This window comes from Lissotriton helveticus, chromosome 1_1 (genome assembly GCF_964261635.1).
Source record: "Lissotriton helveticus chromosome 1_1, aLisHel1.1, whole genome shotgun sequence".
NCBI classification, from domain to species: domain Eukaryota; kingdom Metazoa; phylum Chordata; class Amphibia; order Caudata; family Salamandridae; genus Lissotriton; species Lissotriton helveticus.
The window spans coordinates 2,015,509,432-2,015,528,537 of NC_136057.1; the positions used below are offsets into that span (position 1 = coordinate 2,015,509,432).

General features: G+C 47.9%; 1 protein-coding gene across 1 annotated transcript in view; it reads right to left on the reverse strand.

Moving 5' to 3' along the window:
* DNASE2B (deoxyribonuclease 2 beta) overlaps positions 1–19,106 on the reverse strand; it is a 257,300-nt gene that overhangs the window by 148,721 nt on the left and 89,473 nt on the right. Inside the window, exon 3 of the mRNA XM_078659262.1 lies at positions 17,046–17,127. Coding sequence (XP_078515388.1) covers positions 17,046–17,127 — 82 coding nt within the window. The remainder of the gene's footprint in view (positions 1–17,045; positions 17,128–19,106) is intronic.

Consider the following 19,106-nt stretch of genomic DNA (forward strand, 5'->3'; position numbering starts at 1 on the left):
GTAGTGAGTGCAGAGTAGTGAGTAGTGAGTGCAGAGTAGTGAGTGCAGAGTAGTGAGTAGTGAGTGCAGAGTAGTGAGTGCAGAGTAGTGAGTGCAGAGTAGTGAGTGCAGAGTAGTGAGTGTGCAGAGTAGTGAGTGCAGAGTAGTGAGTAGTGAGTGTGCGTGCAGAGTAGTGAGTAGTGAGTAGTGAGTAGTGAGTGCAGAGTAGTGAGTAGTGAGTAGTGAGTGCAGAGTAGTGAGTGCAGAGTAGTGAGTGCAGAGTAGTGAGTGCAGAGAAGTGAGTGCAGAGTAGTGAGTTCAGAGTAGTGAGTGCAGAGTAGTGAGTAGTGAGTGCAGAGTAGTGAGTAGTGAGTGCAGAGTAGTGAGTAGTGAGTGCAGAGTAGTGAGTGCAGAGTAGTGAGTGCAGAGTAGTGAGTGCAGAGTAGTGAGTGCAGAGTAGTGAGTGCAGAGTAGTGAGTGTGCAGAGTAGTGAGTGCAGAGTAGTGAGTGCAGAGTAGTGAGTAGTGAGTGCAGAGTAGTGAGTGCAGAGTAGTGAGTGCAGAGTAGTGAGTAGTGAGTGTGCGTGCAGAGTAGTGAGTAGTGAGTAGTGAGTGCAGAGTAGTGAGTAGTGAGTAGTGAGTGCAGAGTAGTGAGTAGTGAGTAGTGAGTAGTGAGTGCAGAGTAGAGAGTAGTGAGTGTGCAGAGTAGTGAGTGTGCAGAGTAGTGAGTGTGCAGAGTAGTGAGTGCAGAGTAGTGAGTGCAGAGTAGTGAGTGCAGAGTAGTGAGTGGTGAGTGCAGAGTAGTGAGTGCAGAGTAGTGAGTGCAGAGTAGTGAGTGCAGAGAAGTGAGTGCAGAGTAGTGAGTTCAGAGTAGTGAGTGCAGAGTAGTGAGTAGTGAGTGCAGAGTAGTGAGTAGTGAGTGCAGAGTAGTGAGTAGTGAGTGCAGAGTAGTGAGTGCAGAGTAGTGAGTAGTGAGTGCAGAGTAGTGAGTGCAGAGTAGTGAGTGCAGAGTAGTGAGTGCAGAGTAGTGAGTGTGCAGAGTAGTGAGTGCAGAGTAGTGAGTGCAGAGTAGTGAGTAGTGAGTGCAGAGTAGTGAGTGCAGAGTAGTGAGTGCAGAGTAGTGAGTAGTGAGTGTGCGTGCAGAGTAGTGAGTAGTGAGTAGTGAGTGCAGAGTAGTGAGTAGTGAGCAGTGAGTGCAGAGTAGTGAGTAGTGAGTAGTGAGTAGTGAGTGCAGAGTAGAGAGTAGTGAGTGTGCAGAGTAGTGAGTGTGCAGAGTAGTGAGTGCAGAGTAGTGAGTGCAGAGTAGTGAGTAGTGAGTGCAGAGTAGTGAGTGCAGAGTAGTGAGTAGTGAGTGCAGAGTAGTGAGTGCAGAGTAGTGAGTGCAGAGTAGTGAGTGCAGAGTAGTGAGTGCAGAGTAGTGAGTGTGCAGAGTAGTGAGTGCAGAGTAGTGAGTAGTGAGTGTGCGTGCAGAGTAGTGAGTAGTGAGTAGTGAGTAGTGAGTGCAGAGTAGTGAGTAGTGAGTAGTGAGTGCAGAGTAGTGAGTGCAGAGTAGTGAGTGCAGAGAAGTGAGTGCAGAGTAGTGAGTTCAGAGTAGTGAGTGCAGAGTAGTGAGTAGTGAGTGCAGAGTAGTGAGTAGTGAGTGCAGAGTAGTGAGTAGTGAGTGCAGAGTAGTGAGTGCAGAGTAGTGAGTGCAGAGTAGTGAGTGCAGAGTAGTGAGTGCAGAGTAGTGAGTGTGCAGAGTAGTGAGTGCAGAGTAGTGAGTGCAGAGTAGTGAGTAGTGAGTGCAGAGTAGTGAGTGCAGAGTAGTGAGTGCAGAGTAGTGAGTAGTGAGTGTGCGTGCAGAGTAGTGAGTAGTGAGTAGTGAGTGCAGAGTAGTGAGTGGTGAGTGCAGAGTAGTGAGTAGTGAGTAGTGAGTAGTGAGTGCAGAGTAGAGAGTAGTGAGTGTGCAGAGTAGTGAGTGTGCAGAGTAGTGAGTGTGCAGAGTAGTGAGTGTGCAGAGTAGTGAGTGCAGAGTAGTGAGTGCAGAGTAGTGAGTGCAGAGTAGTGAGTGGTGAGTGCAGAGTAGTGAGTAGTGAGTGCAGAGTAGTGAGTAGTGAGTGCAGAGTAGTGAGTAGTGAGTGCAGAGTAGTGAGTGCAGAGTAGTGAGTAGTGAGTGCAGAGTAGTGAGTGCAGAGTAGTGAGTAGTGAGTGCAGAGTAGTGAGTGCAGAGTAGTGAGTAGTGAGTGCAGAGTAGTGAGTGCAGAGTAGTGAGTGCAGAGTAGTGAGTGCAGAGTAGTGAGTGCAGAGTAGTGAGTGCAGAGTAGTGAGTGTGCAGAGTAGTGAGTGCAGAGTAGTGAGTAGTGAGTGCAGAGTAGTGAGTGCAGAGTAGTGAGTAGTGAGTGCAGAGTAGTGAGTGCAGAGTAGTGAGTGCAGAGTAGTGAGTGCAGAGTAGTGAGTGCAGAGTAGTGAGTGTGCAGAGTAGTAAGTGCAGAGTAGTGAGTGCAGAGTAGTGAGTGCAGAGTAGTGAGTGGTGAGTGCAGAGTAGTGAGTAGTGAGTGCAGAGTAGTGAGTAGTGAGTGCAGAGTAGTGAGTAGTGAGTGCAGAGTAGTGAGTGCAGAGTAGTGAGTAGTGAGTGCAGAGTAGTGAGTGCAGAGTAGTGAGTAGTGAGTGCAGAGTAGTGAGTGCAGAGTAGTGAGTAGTGAGTGCAGAGTAGTGAGTGCAGAGTAGTGAGTGCAGAGTAGTGTAGTGAGTGCAGAGTAGTGAGTGCAGAGTAGTGAGTGCAGAGTAGTGAGTGCAGAGTAGTGAGTGTGCAGAGTAGTGAGTGCAGAGTAGTGAGTAGTGAGTGTGCGTGCAGAGTAGTGAGTAGTGAGTAGTGAGTAGTGAGTGCAGAGTAGTGAGTAGTGAGTAGTGAGTGCAGAGTAGTGAGTGCAGAGTAGTGAGTGCAGAGAAGTGAGTGCAGAGTAGTGAGTTCAGAGTAGTGAGTGCAGAGTAGTGAGTAGTGAGTGCAGAGTAGTGAGTAGTGAGTGCAGAGTAGTGAGTGCAGAGTAGTGAGTGCAGAGTAGTGAGTGCAGAGTAGTGAGTGCAGAGTAGTGAGTGCAGAGTAGTGAGTGTGCAGAGTAGTGAGTGCAGAGTAGTGAGTGCAGAGTAGTGAGTAGTGAGTGCAGAGTAGTGAGTGCAGAGTAGTGAGTGCAGAGTAGTGAGTAGTGAGTGTGCGTGCAGAGTAGTGAGTAGTGAGTAGTGAGTGCAGAGTAGTGAGTAGTGAGTAGTGAGTGCAGAGTAGTGAGTAGTGAGTAGTGAGTAGTGAGTGCAGAGTAGAGAGTAGTGAGTGTGCAGAGTAGTGAGTGTGCAGAGTAGTGAGTGTGCAGAGTAGTGAGTGCAGAGTAGTGAGTGCAGAGTAGTGAGTGCAGAGTAGTGAGTGGTGAGTGCAGAGTAGTGAGTAGTGAGTGCAGAGTAGTGAGTAGTGAGTGCAGAGTAGTGAGTAGTGAGTGCAGAGTAGTGAGTGCAGAGTAGTGAGTAGTGAGTGCAGAGTAGTGAGTGCAGAGTAGTGAGTGGTGAGTGTGCAGAGTAGTGAGTGCAGAGTAGTGAGTGCAGAGTAGTGAGTGCAGAGTAGTGAGTAGTGAGTGCAGAGTAGTGAGTGCAGAGTAGTGAGTGCAGAGTAGTGAGTAGTGAGTGTGCGTGCAGAGTAGTGAGTAGTGAGTAGTGAGTAGTGAGTGCAGAGTAGTGAGTAGTGAGTAGTGAGTGCAGAGTAGTGAGTGCAGAGTAGTGAGTGCAGAGTAGTGAGTGCAGAGAAGTGAGTGCAGAGTAGTGAGTTCAGAGTAGTGAGTGCAGAGTAGTGAGTAGTGAGTGCAGAGTAGTGAGTAGTGAGTGCAGAGTAGTGAGTAGTGAGTGCAGAGTAGTGAGTGCAGAGTAGTGAGTAGTGAGTGCAGAGTAGTGAGTGCAGAGTAGTGAGTGCAGAGTAGTGAGTGCAGAGTAGTGAGTGCAGAGTAGTGAGTGTGCAGAGTAGTGAGTGCAGAGTAGTGAGTGCAGAGTAGTGAGTAGTGAGTGCAGAGTAGTGAGTGCAGAGTAGTGAGTGCAGAGTAGTGAGTAGTGAGTGTGCGTGCAGAGTAGTGAGTAGTGAGTAGTGAGTGCAGAGTAGTGAGTAGTGAGTAGTGAGTGCAGAGTAGTGAGTAGTGAGTAGTGAGTAGTGAGTGCAGAGTAGAGAGTAGTGAGTGTGCAGAGTAGTGAGTGTGCAGAGTAGTGAGTGTGCAGAGTAGTGAGTGTGCAGAGTAGTGAGTGCAGAGTAGTGAGTGCAGAGTAGTGAGTGCAGAGTAGTGAGTGGTGAGTGCAGAGTAGTGAGTAGTGAGTGCAGAGTAGTGAGTAGTGAGTGCAGAGTAGTGAGTAGTGAGTGCAGAGTAGTGAGTGCAGAGTAGTGAGTAGTGAGTGCAGAGTAGTGAGTGCAGAGTAGTGAGTGCAGAGTAGTGAGTAGTGAGTGCAGAGTAGTGAGTGCAGAGTAGTGAGTAGTGAGTGCAGAGTAGTGAGTGCAGAGTAGTGAGTGCAGAGTAGTGAGTGCAGAGTAGTGAGTGCAGAGTAGTGAGTGTGCAGAGTAGTGAGTGCAGAGTAGTGAGTAGTGAGTGTGCGTGCAGAGTAGTGAGTAGTGAGTAGTGAGTGCAGAGTAGTGAGTAGTGAGTAGTGAGTGCAGAGTAGTGAGTGCAGAGTAGTGAGTGCAGAGTAGTGAGTGCAGAGAAGTGAGTGCAGAGTAGTGAGTTCAGAGTAGTGAGTGCAGAGTAGTGAGTAGTGAGTGCAGAGTAGTGAGTAGTGAGTGCAGAGTAGTGAGTAGTGAGTGCAGAGTAGTGAGTGCAGAGTAGTGAGTGCAGAGTAGTGAGTGCAGAGTAGTGAGTGCAGAGTAGTGAGTGTGCAGAGTAGTGAGTGCAGAGTAGTGAGTGCAGAGTAGTGAGTAGTGAGTGCAGAGTAGTGAGTGCAGAGTAGTGAGTGCAGAGTAGTGAGTAGTGAGTGTGCGTGCAGAGTAGTGAGTAGTGAGTAGTGAGTGCAGAGTAGTGAGTAGTGAGTAGTGAGTGCGAGTAGTGAGTAGTGAGTAGTGAGTAGTGAGTGCAGAGTAGAGAGTAGTGAGTGTGCAGAGTAGTGAGTGTGCAGAGTAGTGAGTGTGCAGAGTAGTGAGTGTGCAGAGTAGTGAGTGCAGAGTAGTGAGTGCAGAGTAGTGAGTAGTGAGTGCAGAGTAGTGAGTGCAGAGTAGTGAGTGCAGAGCAGTGAGTAGTGAGTGTGCGTGCAGAGTAGTGAGTAGTGAGTAGTGAGTGCAGAGTAGTGAGTAGTGAGTAGTGAGTGCAGAGTAGTGAGTAGTGAGTAGTGAGTAGTGAGTGCAGAGTAGAGAGTAGTGAGTGTGCAGAGTAGTGAGTGTGCAGAGTAGTGAGTGTGCAGAGTAGTGAGTGTGCAGAGTAGTGAGTGCAGAGTAGTGAGTGCAGAGTAGTGAGTGCAGAGTAGTGAGTGGTGAGTGCAGAGTAGTGAGTAGTGAGTGCAGAGTAGTGAGTAGTGAGTGGAGAGTAGTGAGTGCAGAGTAGTGAGTGCAGAGTAGTGAGTAGTGAGTGCAGAGTAGTGAGTGCAGAGTAGTGAGTAGTGAGTGCAGAGTAGTGAGTGCAGAGTAGTGAGTGCAGAGTAGTGAGTGCAGAGTAGTGAGTGCAGAGTAGTGAGTGCAGAGTAGTGAGTGTGCAGAGTAGTGAGTGCAGAGTAGTGAGTAGTGAGTGTGCGTGCAGAGTAGTGAGTAGTGAGTAGTGAGTAGTGAGTGCAGAGTAGTGAGTAGTGAGTAGTGAGTGCAGAGTAGTGAGTGCAGAGTAGTGAGTGCAGAGTAGTGAGTGCAGAGAAGTGAGTGCAGAGCAGTGAGTTCAGAGTAGTGAGTGCAGAGTAGTGAGTAGTGAGTGCAGAGTAGTGAGTAGTGAGTGCAGAGTAGTGAGTAGTGAGTGCAGAGTAGTGAGTGCAGAGTAGTGAGTGCAGAGTAGTGAGTGCAGAGTAGTGAGTGCAGAGTAGTGAGTGTGCAGAGTAGTGAGTGCAGAGTAGTGAGTGCAGAGTAGTGAGTAGTGAGTGCAGAGTAGTGAGTGCAGAGTAGTGAGTGCAGAGTAGTGAGTAGTGAGTGTGCGTGCAGAGTAGTGAGTAGTGAGTAGTGAGTGCAGAGTAGTGAGTAGTGAGTAGTGAGTGCAGAGTAGTGAGTAGTGAGTAGTGAGTAGTGAGTGCAGAGTAGAGAGTAGTGAGTGTGCAGAGTAGTGAGTGTGCAGAGTAGTGAGTGTGCAGAGTAGTGAGTGTGCAGAGTAGTGAGTGCAGAGTAGTGAGTGCAGAGTAGTGAGTGCAGAGTAGTGAGTGGTGAGTGCAGAGTAGTGAGTAGTGAGTGCAGAGTAGTGAGTAGTGAGTGCAGAGTAGTGAGTAGTGAGTGCAGAGTAGTGAGTGCAGAGTAGTGAGTAGTGAGTGCAGAGTAGTGAGTGCAGAGTAGTGAGTGCAGAGTAGTGAGTAGTGAGTGCAGAGTAGTGAGTGCAGAGTAGTGAGTAGTGAGTGCAGAGTAGTGAGTAGTGAGTGCAGAGTAGTGAGTGCAGAGTAGTGAGTGCAGAGTAGTGAGTGCAGAGTAGTGAGTGCAGAGTAGTGAGTGTGCAGAGTAGTGAGTGCAGAGTAGTGAGTAGTGAGTGCAGAGTAGTGAGTGCAGAGTAGTGAGTAGTGAGTGCAGAGTAGTGAGTGCAGAGTAGTGAGTGCAGAGTAGTGAGTGCAGAGTAGTGAGTGCAGAGTAGTGAGTGTTCAGAGTAGTAAGTGCAGAGTAGTGAGTAGTGAGTGCAGAGTAGTGAGTGCAGAGTAGTGAGTAGTGAGTGCAGAGTAGTGAGTGCAGAGTAGTGAGTGCAGAGTAGTGAGTAGTGAGTGCAGAGTAGTGAGTGCAGAGTAGTGAGTAGTGAGTGCAGAGTAGTGAGTGCAGAGTAGTGAGTAGTGAGTGCAGAGTAGTGAGTAGTGAGTGCAGAGTAGTGAGTGCAGAGTAGTGAGTGCAGAGTAGTGAGTGCAGAGTAGTGAGTGCAGAGTAGTGAGTAGTGAGTGCAGAGTAGTGAGTGCAGAGTAGTGAGTAGTGAGTAGTGAGTGCAGAGTAGTGAGTGCAGAGTAGTGAGTGCAGAGTAGTGAGTGCAGAGTAGTGAGTGCAGAGTAGTGAGTAGTGAGTGCAGAGTAGTGAGTGCAGAGGAGTGAGTGCGGAGTAGTGAGTAGTGAGTGCAGAGTAGTGAGTGCAGAGTAGTGAGTGCCGAGTAGTGAGTGCAGAGTAGTGAGTGCAGAGTAGTGAGTGCAGAGTAGTGAGTGTGCAGAGTAGTGAGTGTGCAGAGTAGTGAGTGTGCAGAGTAGTGAGTGTGCAGAGTAGTGAGTGCAGAGTAGTGAGTGCAGAGTAGTGAGTAGTGAGTGCAGAGTAGTGAGTAGTGAGTGCAGAGTAGTGAGTAGTGAGTGCAGAGTAGTGAGTGCAGAGTAGTGAGTAGTGAGTGCAGAGTAGTGAGTAGTGAGTGCAGAGTAGTGAGTGCAGAGTAGTGAGTAGTGAGTGCAGAGTAGTGAGTGCAGAGTAGTGCGTGCAGAGTAGTGAGTGCAGAGTAGTGAGTAGTGAGTGCAGAGTAGTGAGTGCAGAGTAGTGAGTGCAGAGTAGTGAGTAGTGAGTGCAGAGTAGTGAGTAGTGAGTGCAGAGTAGTAAGTAGTGAGTGCAGAGTAGTGAGTGCAGAGTAGTGAGTGGTGAGTTCAGAGTAGTGAGTAGTGAGTGCAGAGTAGTGAGTGCAGAGTAGTGAGTGCAGAGTAGTGAGTGGTGAGTGCAGAGTAGTGAGTGCAGAGTAGTGAGTAGTGAGTGCAGAGTAGTGAGTGCAGAGTAGTGAGTAGTGAGTAGTGAGTGCAGAGTAGTGAGTATGCAGAGTAGTGAGTAGTGAGTGCAGAGTAGTGAGTAGTGAGTAGTGATTGCAGAGTAGTGAGTATGCAGAGTAGTGAGTAGTGAGTGCAGAGTAGTGAGTGCAGAGTAGTGAGTATGCAGAGTAGTGACTAGTGAGTGCAGAGTAGTGAGTAGTGAGTAGTGAGTGCAGAGTAGTGAGTAGTGAGTAGTGAGTGCAGAGTAGTGAGTGCAGAGTAGTGAGTGGTGAGTGCAGAGTAGTGAGTAGTGAGTGCAGAGTAGTGAGTGGTGAGTGCAGAGTAGTGAGTAATGAGTGCAGAGTAGTGAGTAGTGAGTGCAGAGTAGTGAGTGCAGAGTAGTGAGTAGTGAGTAGTGAGTGCAAAGTAGTGAGTGCAGAGTAGTGAGTAGTGAGTAGTGAGTGCAGAGTAGTGAGTAGTGAGTGCAGAGTAGTGAGTGCAGAGTAGTGAGTAGTGAGTGCAGAGTAGTGAGTAGTGAGTGCAGAGTAGTGAGTAGTGAGTGCAGAGTAGTGTGTAGTGAGTGCGGAGTAGTGAGTGCAGAGTAGTGAGTGCAAAGTAGTGAGTGCAGAGTAGTGAGTAGTGAGTGCAGAGTAGTGAGTAGTGAGTGCAGAGTAGTGAGTGCAGAGTAGTGAGTAGTGAGTGCAGAGTAGTGAGTAGTGAGTGCAGAGTAGTGAGTAGTGAGTGCAGAGTAGTGAGTGCAGAGTAGTGAGTGCAGAGTAGTGAGTGCAGAGTAGTGAGTGTGCAGAGTAGTGAGTGTGCAGAGTAGTGAGTGTGCAGAGTAGTGAGTGTGCAGAGTAGTGAGTGCAGAGTAGTGAGTGCAGAGTAGTGAGTGCAGAGTAGTGAGTGCAGAGTAGTGAGTAGTGAGTGCAGAGTAGTGAGTAGTGAGTGCAGAGTAGTGAGTAGTGAGTAGTGAGTGCAGAGTAGTGAGTAGTGAGTAGTGAGTAGTGAGTAGTGAGTGCAGAGTAGTGAGTAGTGAGTAGTGAGTAGTGAAGAGTGAGTGCAGAGTAGTGAGTAGTGAGTAGTGAGTAGTGAGTGCAGAGTAGTGAGTGCAGAGTAGTGAGTGCAGAGTAGTGAGTAGTGAGTGCAGAGTAGTGAGTAGTGAGTAGTGAGTGCAGAGTAGTGAGTGCAGAGTAGTGAGTGCAGAGTAGTGAGTGCAGAGTAGTGAGTAGTGAGTGCAGAGTAGTGAGTAGTGAGTGCAGAGTAGTGAGTAGTGAGTGCAGAGTAGTGAGTGCAGAGTAGTGAGTGCAGAGTAGTGAGTGCAAAATAGTGAGTGCAGAGTAGTGAGTGCAGAGTAGTGAGTGCAGAGTAGTGAGTAGTGAGTGCAGAGCAGTGAGTAGTGAGTGCAGAGTAGTGAGTGCAGAGTAGTGAGTGCAGAGTAGTGAGTGCAGAGTAGTGAGTGCAGAGCAGTGAGTGCAGAGTAGTGAGTGCAGAGTAGTGAGTGCAGAGTAGTGAGTAGTGAGTGGTGAGTAGTGAGTGCAGAGTAGTGAGTGCAGAGTAGTGAGTGCAGAGTAGTGAGTAGTGAGTGCAGAGTAGTGAGTGCAGAGTAGTGAGTGCAGAGTAGTGAGTAGTGAGTGCAGAGTAGTGAGTGCAAAGTAGTGAGTAGTGAGTGGTGAGTGCAGAGTAGTGAGTGGTGAATGCAGAGTAGTGAGTGGTAAGTGCAGAGTAGTGAGTGGTGAGGGCAGAGTAGTGAGTAGTGAGTGCAGAGTAGTGAGTAGTGAGTGCAGAGTAGTGAGTGCAGAGTAGTGAGTGCAGAGTAGTGAGTGCAGAGTAGGGAGTAGTGAGTGCAGAGTAGTGAGTGCAGAGTAGTGAGTGCAGAGTAGTGAGTAGTGAGTGCAGAGTAGTGAGTAGTGAGTGCAGAGTAGTGAGTGCAGAGTAGTGAGTAGTGAGTGCAGAGTAGTGAGTGCAGAGTAGTGAGTAGTGAGTGCAGAGTAGTGAGTGCAGAGTAGTGAGTAGTGAGTGCAGAGTAGTGAGTAGTGAGTGCAGAGTAGTGAGTAGTGAGTGCAGAATAGTGAGTAGTGAGTGCGGAGTAGTGAGTAGTGAGTGCAGAGTAGTGAGTAGTGAGTGCAGAGTAGTGAGTGCAGAGTAGTGAGTGGTGAGTGCAGAGTAGTGAGTGGTGAGTGCAGAGTAGTGAGTGGTGAGTGCAGAGTAGTGAGTAGTGAGTGCAGAGAAGTGAGTAGTGAGTGCAGAGTAGTGAGTGCAGAGTAGTGAGTGCAGAGTAGTGAGTGCAGAGTAGTGAGTGCAGAGTAGTGAGTAGTGAGTGCAGAGTAGTGAGTGCAGAGTAGTGAGTAGTGAGTGCAGAGTAGTGAGTTCAGAGTAGTGAGTAGTGAGTGCAGAGTAGTGAGTAGTGAGTGCAGAGTAGTGAGTGCAGAGTAGTGAGTGCAGAGTAGTGAGTGCAGAGTAGTGAGTAGTGAGTGCAGAGTAGTGAGTAGTGAGTGCAGAGTAGTGAGTAGTGAGTGCAGAGTAGTGAGTAGTGAGTGCAGAGTAGTGAGTAGTGAGTGCAGAGTAGTGAGTAGTGAGTGCAGAGTAGTGAGAGCAGAGTAGTGAGTAGTGAGTGCAGAGTAGTGAGTGCAGAGTAGTGAGTGCAGAGTAGTGAGTAGTGAGTAGTGAGAGCAGAGTACGGAGTGCAGAGTAGTGAGTAGTGAGTGCAGAGTAGTGAGAGCAGAGTAGTGAGTAGTGAGTGCAGAGTAGTGAGTGCAGAGTAGTGAGTAGTGAGTAGTGAGTAGTGAGTGCAGAGTAGTGAGTGCAGAGTAGTGAGTGCAGAGTAGTGAGTGCAGAGTAGTGAGTAGTGAGTGCAGAGTAGTGAGTAGTGAGGGCAAAGTAGTGAGTGCAGAGTAGTGAGTAGTGAGTGTAGAGTAGTGAGTGCAGAGTAGTGAGTAGTGAGTGTAGAGTAGTGAGTAGTGAGTGCAGAGTAGTGAGTAGTGAGTGCAGAGTAGTGAGAGCAGAGTAGTGAGTAGTGAGTGCAGAGTAGTGAGTGCAGAGTAGTGAGTGCAGAGTAGTGAGTGCAGAGTAGTGAGTGCAGAGTAGTGAGTAGTGAGTGCAGAGTAGTGAGTGCAGAGTAGTGAGTATTGAGTGCAGATTAGTGAGATCAGAGTAGTGAGTAGTGAGTGCAGAGTAGTGAGTAGTGAGTAGTGAGTGCAGAGTAGTGAGTAGTGAGTAGTAAGTAGTGAGTGCAGAGTAGTGAGTGCAGAGTAGTGAGTGCAGAGTAGTGAGTGCAGAGTAGTGAGTGCAGAGTAGTGAGTGCAGAGTAGTGAGTAGTGAGTGCAGAGTAGTGAGTTCAGAGTAGTGAGTAGTGAGTAGTGAGTGCAGAGTAGTGAGTGCAGAGTAGTGAGTAGTGAGTGCAGAGTAGTGAGTAGTGAGTGCAGAGTAGTGAGTGCAGAGTAGTGAGTAGTGAGTGCAGAGTAGTGAGTAGTGAGTGCAGAGTAGTGAGTAGTGAGTGCAGAGTAGTGAGTAGTGAGTGCAGAGTAGTGAGTGCAGAGTAGTGAGTAGTGAGTGCAGAGTAGTGAGTAGTGAGTGCAGAGTAGTGAGTAGTGAGTGCAGAATAGTGAGTAGTGAGTGCAGAGTAGTGAGTAGTGAGTGCAGAGTAGTGAGTAGTGAGTGGTGAGTGCAGAGTAGTGAATGGTGAGTGCAGAGTAGTGAGTGGTGAGTGCAGAGTAGTGAGTAGTGAGTGCAGAGTAGTGAGTAGTGAGTGCAGAGTAGTGAGTGCAGAGTAGTGAGTGCAGAGTAGTGAGTGCAGAGTAGTGAGTGCAGAGTAGTGAGTGCAGAGTAGTGAGTAGTGAGTGCAGAGTAGTGAGTGCAGAGTAGTGAGTAGTGAGTGCAGAGTAGTGAGTGCAGAGTAGTGAGTAGTGAGTGCAGAGTAGTGAGTAGTGAGTGCAGAGTAGTGAGTAGTGAGTGCAGAGTAGTGAGTGCAGAGTAGTGAGTGCAGAATAGTGAGTGCAAAGTAGTGAGTAGTGAGTGCAGAGTAGTGAGTAGTGAGTGCAGAGTAGTGAGTAGTGAGTGCAGAGTAGTGAGTAGTGAGTGCAGAGTAGTGAGTAGTGAGTGCAGAGTAGTGAGAGAAGAGTAGTGAGTAGTGAGTGCAGAGTAGTGAGTGCAGAGTAGTCAGTAGTCAGTAGTGAGTGCAGAGTAGTGAGTGCAGAGTAGTGAGTAGTGAGTAGTGAGTGCAGAGTAGTGAGAGCAGAGTAGTGAGTAGTGAGTGCAGAGTAGTGAGTGCAGAGTAGTGAGTAGTGAGTAGTGAGTGCAGAGTAGTGAGTGCAGAGTAGTGAGTGCAGAGTAGTGAGTGCAGAGTAGTGAGTAGTGAGTGCAGAGTAGTGAGTAGTGAGGGCAGAGTAGTGAGTGCAGAGTAGTGAGTAGTGAGTGTAGAGTAGTGAGTGCAGAGTAGTGAGTAGTGAGTGTAGAGTAGTGAGTAGTGAGTGCAGAGTAGTGAGTAGTGAGTGCAGAGTAGTGAGTAGTGAGTGCAGAGTAGTGAGAGCAGAGTAGTGAGTAGTGAGTGCAGAGTAGTGAGTGCAGAGTAGTGAGTGCAGAGTAGTGAGTGCAGAGTAGTGAGTGCAGAGTAGTGAGTGCAGAGTAGTGAGTAGTGAGTGCAGAGTAGTGAGTAGTGAGTGCAGAGTAGTGAGAGCAGAGTAGTGAGTAGTGAGTGCAGAGTAGTGAGTAGTGAGTGCAGAGTAGTGAGTAGTGAGTAGTGAGTGCAGAGTAGTGAGTGCAGAGTAGTGAGTGCAGAGTAGTGAGTGCAGAGTAGTGAGTGCAGAGTAGTGAGTGCAGAGTAGTGAGTAGTGAGTGCAGAGTAGTGAGTGCAGAGTAGTGAGTAGTGAGTGCAGAGTAGTGAGTGCAGAGTAGTGAGTAGTGAGTAGTGAGTAGTGAGTAGTGAGTAGTGAGTGCAGAGTAGTGAGTAGTGAGTAGTGAGTGCAGAGTAGTGAGTAGTGAGTGCAGAGTAGTGAGTGCAGAGTAGTGAGTGCAGAGTAGTGAGTGCAGAGTAGTGAATGCAGAGTAGTGAGTGCAGAGTGGTGAGTGCAGAGTGGTGAGTGCAGAGTGGTGAGTGCAGAGTGGTGAGTGCAGAGTGGTGAGTGCAGAGTGGTGTGTGCTGTTGAGTGCAGAGTGGTGTGTGCTGTTGAGTGCAGAGTGTTGAGTGCTGTTGAGTGCAGAGTGTTGAGTGCTGTTGAGTGCAGAGTGTTGAGTGCAGAGTGCTGTTGAGTGCAGAGTGGTGTGTGCTGTTGAGTGCAGAGTGGTGTGTGCTGTTGAGTGCAGAGTGGTGTGTGCTGTTGAGTGCAGAGTGGTGTGTGCTGTTGAGTGCAGAGTGGTGTGTGCTGTTGAGTGCAGAGTGGTGTGTATTGACAATGCAAATGACAATGCCATTTATTTATGATTTAAAGAAAAAAAAAATGTCATGAGCAATGCCAATAGCTCTACCTTTAATGATGCCGAGACCATTGCATTGTAAATGCTTGTTCTATGTGCACTGCAATCTGCAGCACACAGAAAACAAGCATTTACAATGCAATGGTTTCGCCTTTGGAAAAGTTAGAGCTATTGGCATTGTAAATGACAAAATTTGTATTTATGTATTCGTTTTGAAAACAGATAAATAAATGGCATTGTCATTTACATTGCCATTAGCAGTATGTGTTTATGGGCCCAGGTGAGTATGGTAAAATCCCGAGCAGGTGAGCCTGCGCTCTATCAGGCCAAATCAGTGGGGGCAGCGCAGCTTTTCTACAAACTGTAACAGTGACAAAGGGGCACTAGGAGTGGTAAGGATGAGCCAGTCAGACGATGCTTCAGAGCAGGCTGTTACAGGTAGCGGAAGCCAGTGAATGGTGCACAGCGGTGAAGGATGACTGGCCCTGGGAGGAAGGGCGGGTAGCAGGTGAGGCACGGCCCAGTGTCAGCGTGCGCCTTGGAGGCTGGATTCCACAGCACTAAGGAGAGAAAAATGTGGCACACCTCATGGCATCCCTTTACATGTGTTATGGAGTAAGTGCCGGACTGGCCGTAGCGGCAGGGAGCCTTTTCCTGGTATGTCGGAAGGGTGGGGGCGGTTTTTGTGCGGTGGGGACAGTTTTTGTTACTGGGGGCAGTTTTTGAAGCATTGCTGCAATAATCGGCCTCCAGGAACAAAAGCAGCAGCAGCACTTCTCTCACTAGCTCGACCCCCCGGTTCTAAGGAAGGAATACCTGATGGAAGGAAGGCCATAAAGCGGTAGAGCGTGGATGCAGTGGCTAAGAATGAAAGTGAAAAGAGGACGTGCTGGGACCGTGTCACTGGTACTGCAATTCCCGCTTGATAACATTTAGAAAACCCACATTAATGTTATTCATATACTAGAAGGGCTGGAACAGTGGCAATGGCACAGCAAGTAGTGTTTTACGTGCAGCACACTGGTACATTTCAAATTTAGAACATTTGCAGAAAAGCTAACAGTATCAAAACTATGTGTATAACGCTACACTAGATTAGTGAATGTGGCAAAACTCCGATGCTGTTGCCTAAGCAAGTTTTGTGCGTTAACCAAACACGAACACACCATATAATCAAACATAACTAAAAAAGAAAAAACAATAAAGCACCCTTTTAAACATAACATAAAAATCTTTTTTGAGGCAAATTAGAGAACCCATTTTGTGACATACATACTGGAAGGGCTGGGACGGTGTCAATGGCACAGCAAGTTGTGCTTTACATGCAGCACATTGGCACTGGCCCATTTCAGTTATATCAAATTTGTCAAAAAGCTAACAGTATCAGAAGAACGTGTAGATTAAAAACAGTTCATGGGATTAGTGAATGTGTACAAACACAGATCCTGTTGCCTAATAACTTTTTGTGCACAAGCCAAACACGCACACACAGTGGCAGGCACGTTATCTTTAACGTTCAATTTTTGGCACAGTAAAAGGCGAAAAATATAGTGCCTTATTGTAAAATTTAGAAATCCATTATTATAGCATTTGAAACACTGAAAGGGCTGAGACCCTCTCAATAGTACTGCAAGCCCGCTTGAGAAAATGTATCGACACCCACTTTAACACAACGTATATACTGGAAGGGCTGGGACAGTGTCAATTGCACAGCAAGCACACTACACTGGCCCATTTCATTTTTAAACCATTTATTGAAAATCCAACAGTTTCAAAAGAACGCGTAGATTAAAAGAACTTGTTTTAACACTACGCAGAATTAGTGAATGTGGCAAAACAAAAGATCCTGTTGGCTAAGAACTTTTTGGGAGAACCCATATTAATGCAACGTATATAATGGAAGGGCTGGGACAACAGCAAGGGATTAGCCAATGCGCCTGTACACAGATCATGTTATAGCACACTGCTACTGGGCCATTTCAAGTTAATAGCATTTGCCGAACAGCTAACAGGCATGGACAGCGGGTGGGGGGCGGGAAAGGCACGGACAGCGGGAGGGGGGCGGGAAAGGCACGGACAGCGGGAGGGGGGTGCAGGAAAGGCACGGACAGCGGGAGGGGGGTGCAGGAAAGGCACGGACAGCGGGAGGGGGGTGCAGGAAAGGCACGGACAGCGGGAGGGGGGTGCAGGAAAGGCACGGCCAGCGGGAGGGGGGCGGGAAAGGCACGGACAGCGGGAGGGGGGTGCAGGAAAGGTGCGGACAGCAGGGGGGGCGGGAAAGGCACGGACAGCGGGAGGGGGTGGGAAAGGCACGGACAGCGGGAGGGAGGGCGGGAAAGGCACGGACAGCGGGAGGGGGGTGCGGGAACGGGCACACGGACAGCGGGGGGTGGCGGGAACGGCCACAATCAAAAGCACTCACCTGGACCTGGACTTCCTCCGGCGGCGGTCGGCCGCGGAATGACCAAAAGAAACATGGACGACCAAAAAAATAAACCCGGCCCACCGCCGCACTGACGTCCTAAAAGGGGCTGGATGAGAAAAATCTCAGGAACGCCCACGAGTCGCCTCACAGAATGACGGACGCCTCTGTTTTCCAATGGCTAGCCTCCATTTATGGAGCTAGCCAATGGAAAACAGAGGCGGGACAAGCCCACATACTGAAAACAAAAGTTTTCGCCCTGCGCGAAAGTCTGCTGCGCAGCTTTTGGTGAGGCGAAACCTAAAAAGGAATGTGCCTCCCAGGATTGCACAAAAAATATTCTGCGCGCAATGCTGGCACCCTTGCACCATGCAAGGGTGCCTGCATTGGAGCTAGACTGCAAAAAGGGTGCCAGCGCAGATGAAAAGGCAGGAATGAGCCGTATTGCCTTAAATACAGTGAATTCCTGCCCTTTCCCTGTCACCCAGACAAGCTCAGCAGGGTGACTTGCTGCTCTGCACCGCGAGACTTTTTCATAAATAGGCCCCTCCGTATTTTGTTAGAAAGCCATCTGCAAAAGTTCTCTCCAATGTTTGCCCGCACTGTTTTGGAGCACGTACCTCTTTCTCTCTTTAGTTATCTTCACAAAACTACAGAGAATTCTGAGCCTGGCAGATATTTTCTGGTCACAGGCCACTAAACCATTGTTCATATTTCTTTATTTTGCTCTATCACTTCCCCTTCTGAAACATCATTTTAACTATACACATTGGAGAATTAAGGCCCGCTTCAGTATTAGGGGACACTTTAGGTACCATGCTCTTGCACAAAAATGAAAAAGCAGCTAAAGATGAACCTTTTTGCTTGTAAAATAATTGGGATGGCGCAAAAGAATATAGATATGCTTACAATTTCGTTCGGGTTTAATATAATTTACATAAACCACAAGCATTGCCATTGAGTAAAGTATTTGATAATGAAACATATTCTTTTTGATGATTAAGACAAAGTTGAAAAACCAAAGTGACATCCAGTACCAGCTTGTAGGACTGTACACGTGCTGATGACTCATCAGGGCTTCAATAAAAGTTTATTCAAATGCACCCTTGTGCTGCTGACTCAACAGTTAAATCTAGTTAGCGCTACTGCTGCTGCACCCTTGTGCTCATATACCAAATCATGGGGGTTTTAATATTTATCACAGTATACTTTATTCACACTTTCTGGATTTAAAACAGTCTGCTTCACTCACCATCAGGTACATACATCCTCATAAAAAATACAATGTTATTGAAATGTGAAGAACATTATGCAAAACCTGCTTAACTTGGATATTTATACAATGCAACACGAGGTGAAATAATTAACATTCTCTACTTTCTTTGCAACGAAACAAAGTAAATAAACACGCCAAGCGATGTGAAAGCCTTTACCTTTGGTATGTCCTGGTTTTGTACTGTAATTTCTTGAGTTTGGACTGGCATCATTATATAGTACATAGGCTGTACTGTTTTCCTATTACAAAAAAATGGAAGTGGTCAGTTTCCAAACAGGTGCAACAAAGGTACAACATTTAGTTTGACTTCATGTACAGAATCTATCGCATCCTTCCTTAAAACAAGCTTTGATTTCGAAATTTAAGCATAATTAAAAGCAATCCGATGTTCTAAGTACTCGTTTAGAGACTATATGGATTGGGGTTAAGTTTTTCATGCAAATAACTGCAGCTATGACCTACAGTTACTATTATTAAGCAAAGGTGCTCGTGCAATTCTAAGGGGTATAAAGAGCAATGGCAATCGGCTTTTCTGGTGCAAAATGTTTCTGCACTGAAATGTTGATGCAGAGCCACTAATATTGAAATAGCATGGCCTGGCTTGCATGGCATTCTAATGCCAAATTAACCCAGCTACAGACAATGACCAAGTGGAATCTTGTGATATATCTAAGAGTAAGGTGTGCAATTACTAGGAAACTACACGTTTTACATTGCTTATCTTTGAGTAGAAATTTACACTGGAGAGTATACCTCGAAAACAGATCACACGCAAGTGAGCGCTGGGTTGCCACTGTGTCACAGCGCAACAATTAGGGCCTTATTTTGAGAGGTCTAGAGGGATGAGTTATTTACTGGGCCTGATAAAAATCAAATATCCAGTGGATCTGCATGTATCAGACTGAATATGGCGCTTTCCGCACCAAAATCCTCATGTACTGTGTTTACCAGGCCTTTTCTTCAAGTAAACTTCCTCTGGTTTGACTTGCCATAATTCACCTCTGCAAAATTGCGGGGTATACACTAATTACCACTAATCTCGCAAGTCCAATTCCTGTGCAATCATGTTTTAGCGCAGGAACTGGAAAAAAAATGGGCCTCTTATATGAGGGTCACAAAGTCATGCTTCTGAACCAGCTTCTTAGCAGGAGTTCAGTCAATTACATCATTAGGGCACTGCCTTTCACTTGTTCAGCCTCCCCTACTGAATTTTCCACAAAGATGCATCTGGCTTCAGTGTGTTCAGTGTTAAGATCCCCTGCCGAGATCTGATTACACGCTAGCGCAGTGTGGGTGTGCACAATAGCAATGAGGATACACACACACGCTTCATGGTTGCTAGCCGACTGCCTCTCCAGCTCTGCCCATTTTTATTTAGATCCGAGCTCCGCCATCGGCGTGAGCGGGGGGCCCATGCATTTCCGTGTGTGCATCTAGCACGTTGACTCATCACATCCCATCTCAACTCTGTCCTTGACTGCTTCCCAAGTGTCTCTCAGCGCACTTACTTGGCGAGCGAAGTCCCTGAGCCTGGTGCCTGGCTGTGGATTGTCTCTCAGAGCATATCTTTGACTGCCACGGCTAGGTCGAGGTGTCGCCACTGGGCACGGGCAGCACCTCCTAGGTACCTTGGGCCGCTTCTGGCACTCTGGGCGGTGAGACTTGCCATGGGTCGCTGCCCTCGGCTCCCTTAGTCTACATTTCGCTGGCTTCTCACTCCCCGCGATCAACAGCTGGTTCGGCAATGGTGTCAGGACTGTCTTGAACCACGAGATGTTGCGGGTTACAGTCTCACCTTCTTTCTCAGCCGTCACCATGGTTTCTTTTATGTCAATTATAGTCAAGTATCCTTGTTCCTAGCAAGTCCGAAACTTCCTGCCAGGCCTCCGGTCTCTTAGAATTACGGTGTCTCCTTCCTGGAGCTGGTGGTACACGGCCCTCCTTGTCTGACTGGCTTTAGGTTGTGCTTCTCCCTCCTCCTAAAGGCGCCTTCCTCATCAAACGGAGGGGGTAACCACCCTGGGGCAATAGGGAGGCCATCATGGCAGGATCCATTGAACATTAATACCCAAGGTGCTAGACGTGTGGAACTTTGAGGGGTGGTCCGGTATTGTATTGTATTGTATGGCATATTTGTATAGCGCAGAAACTGTCACCCAAAGGGTATCCTGGCGCTTTTGACTTTAACCAACCATACGCGATGTTACACTGCCACAAT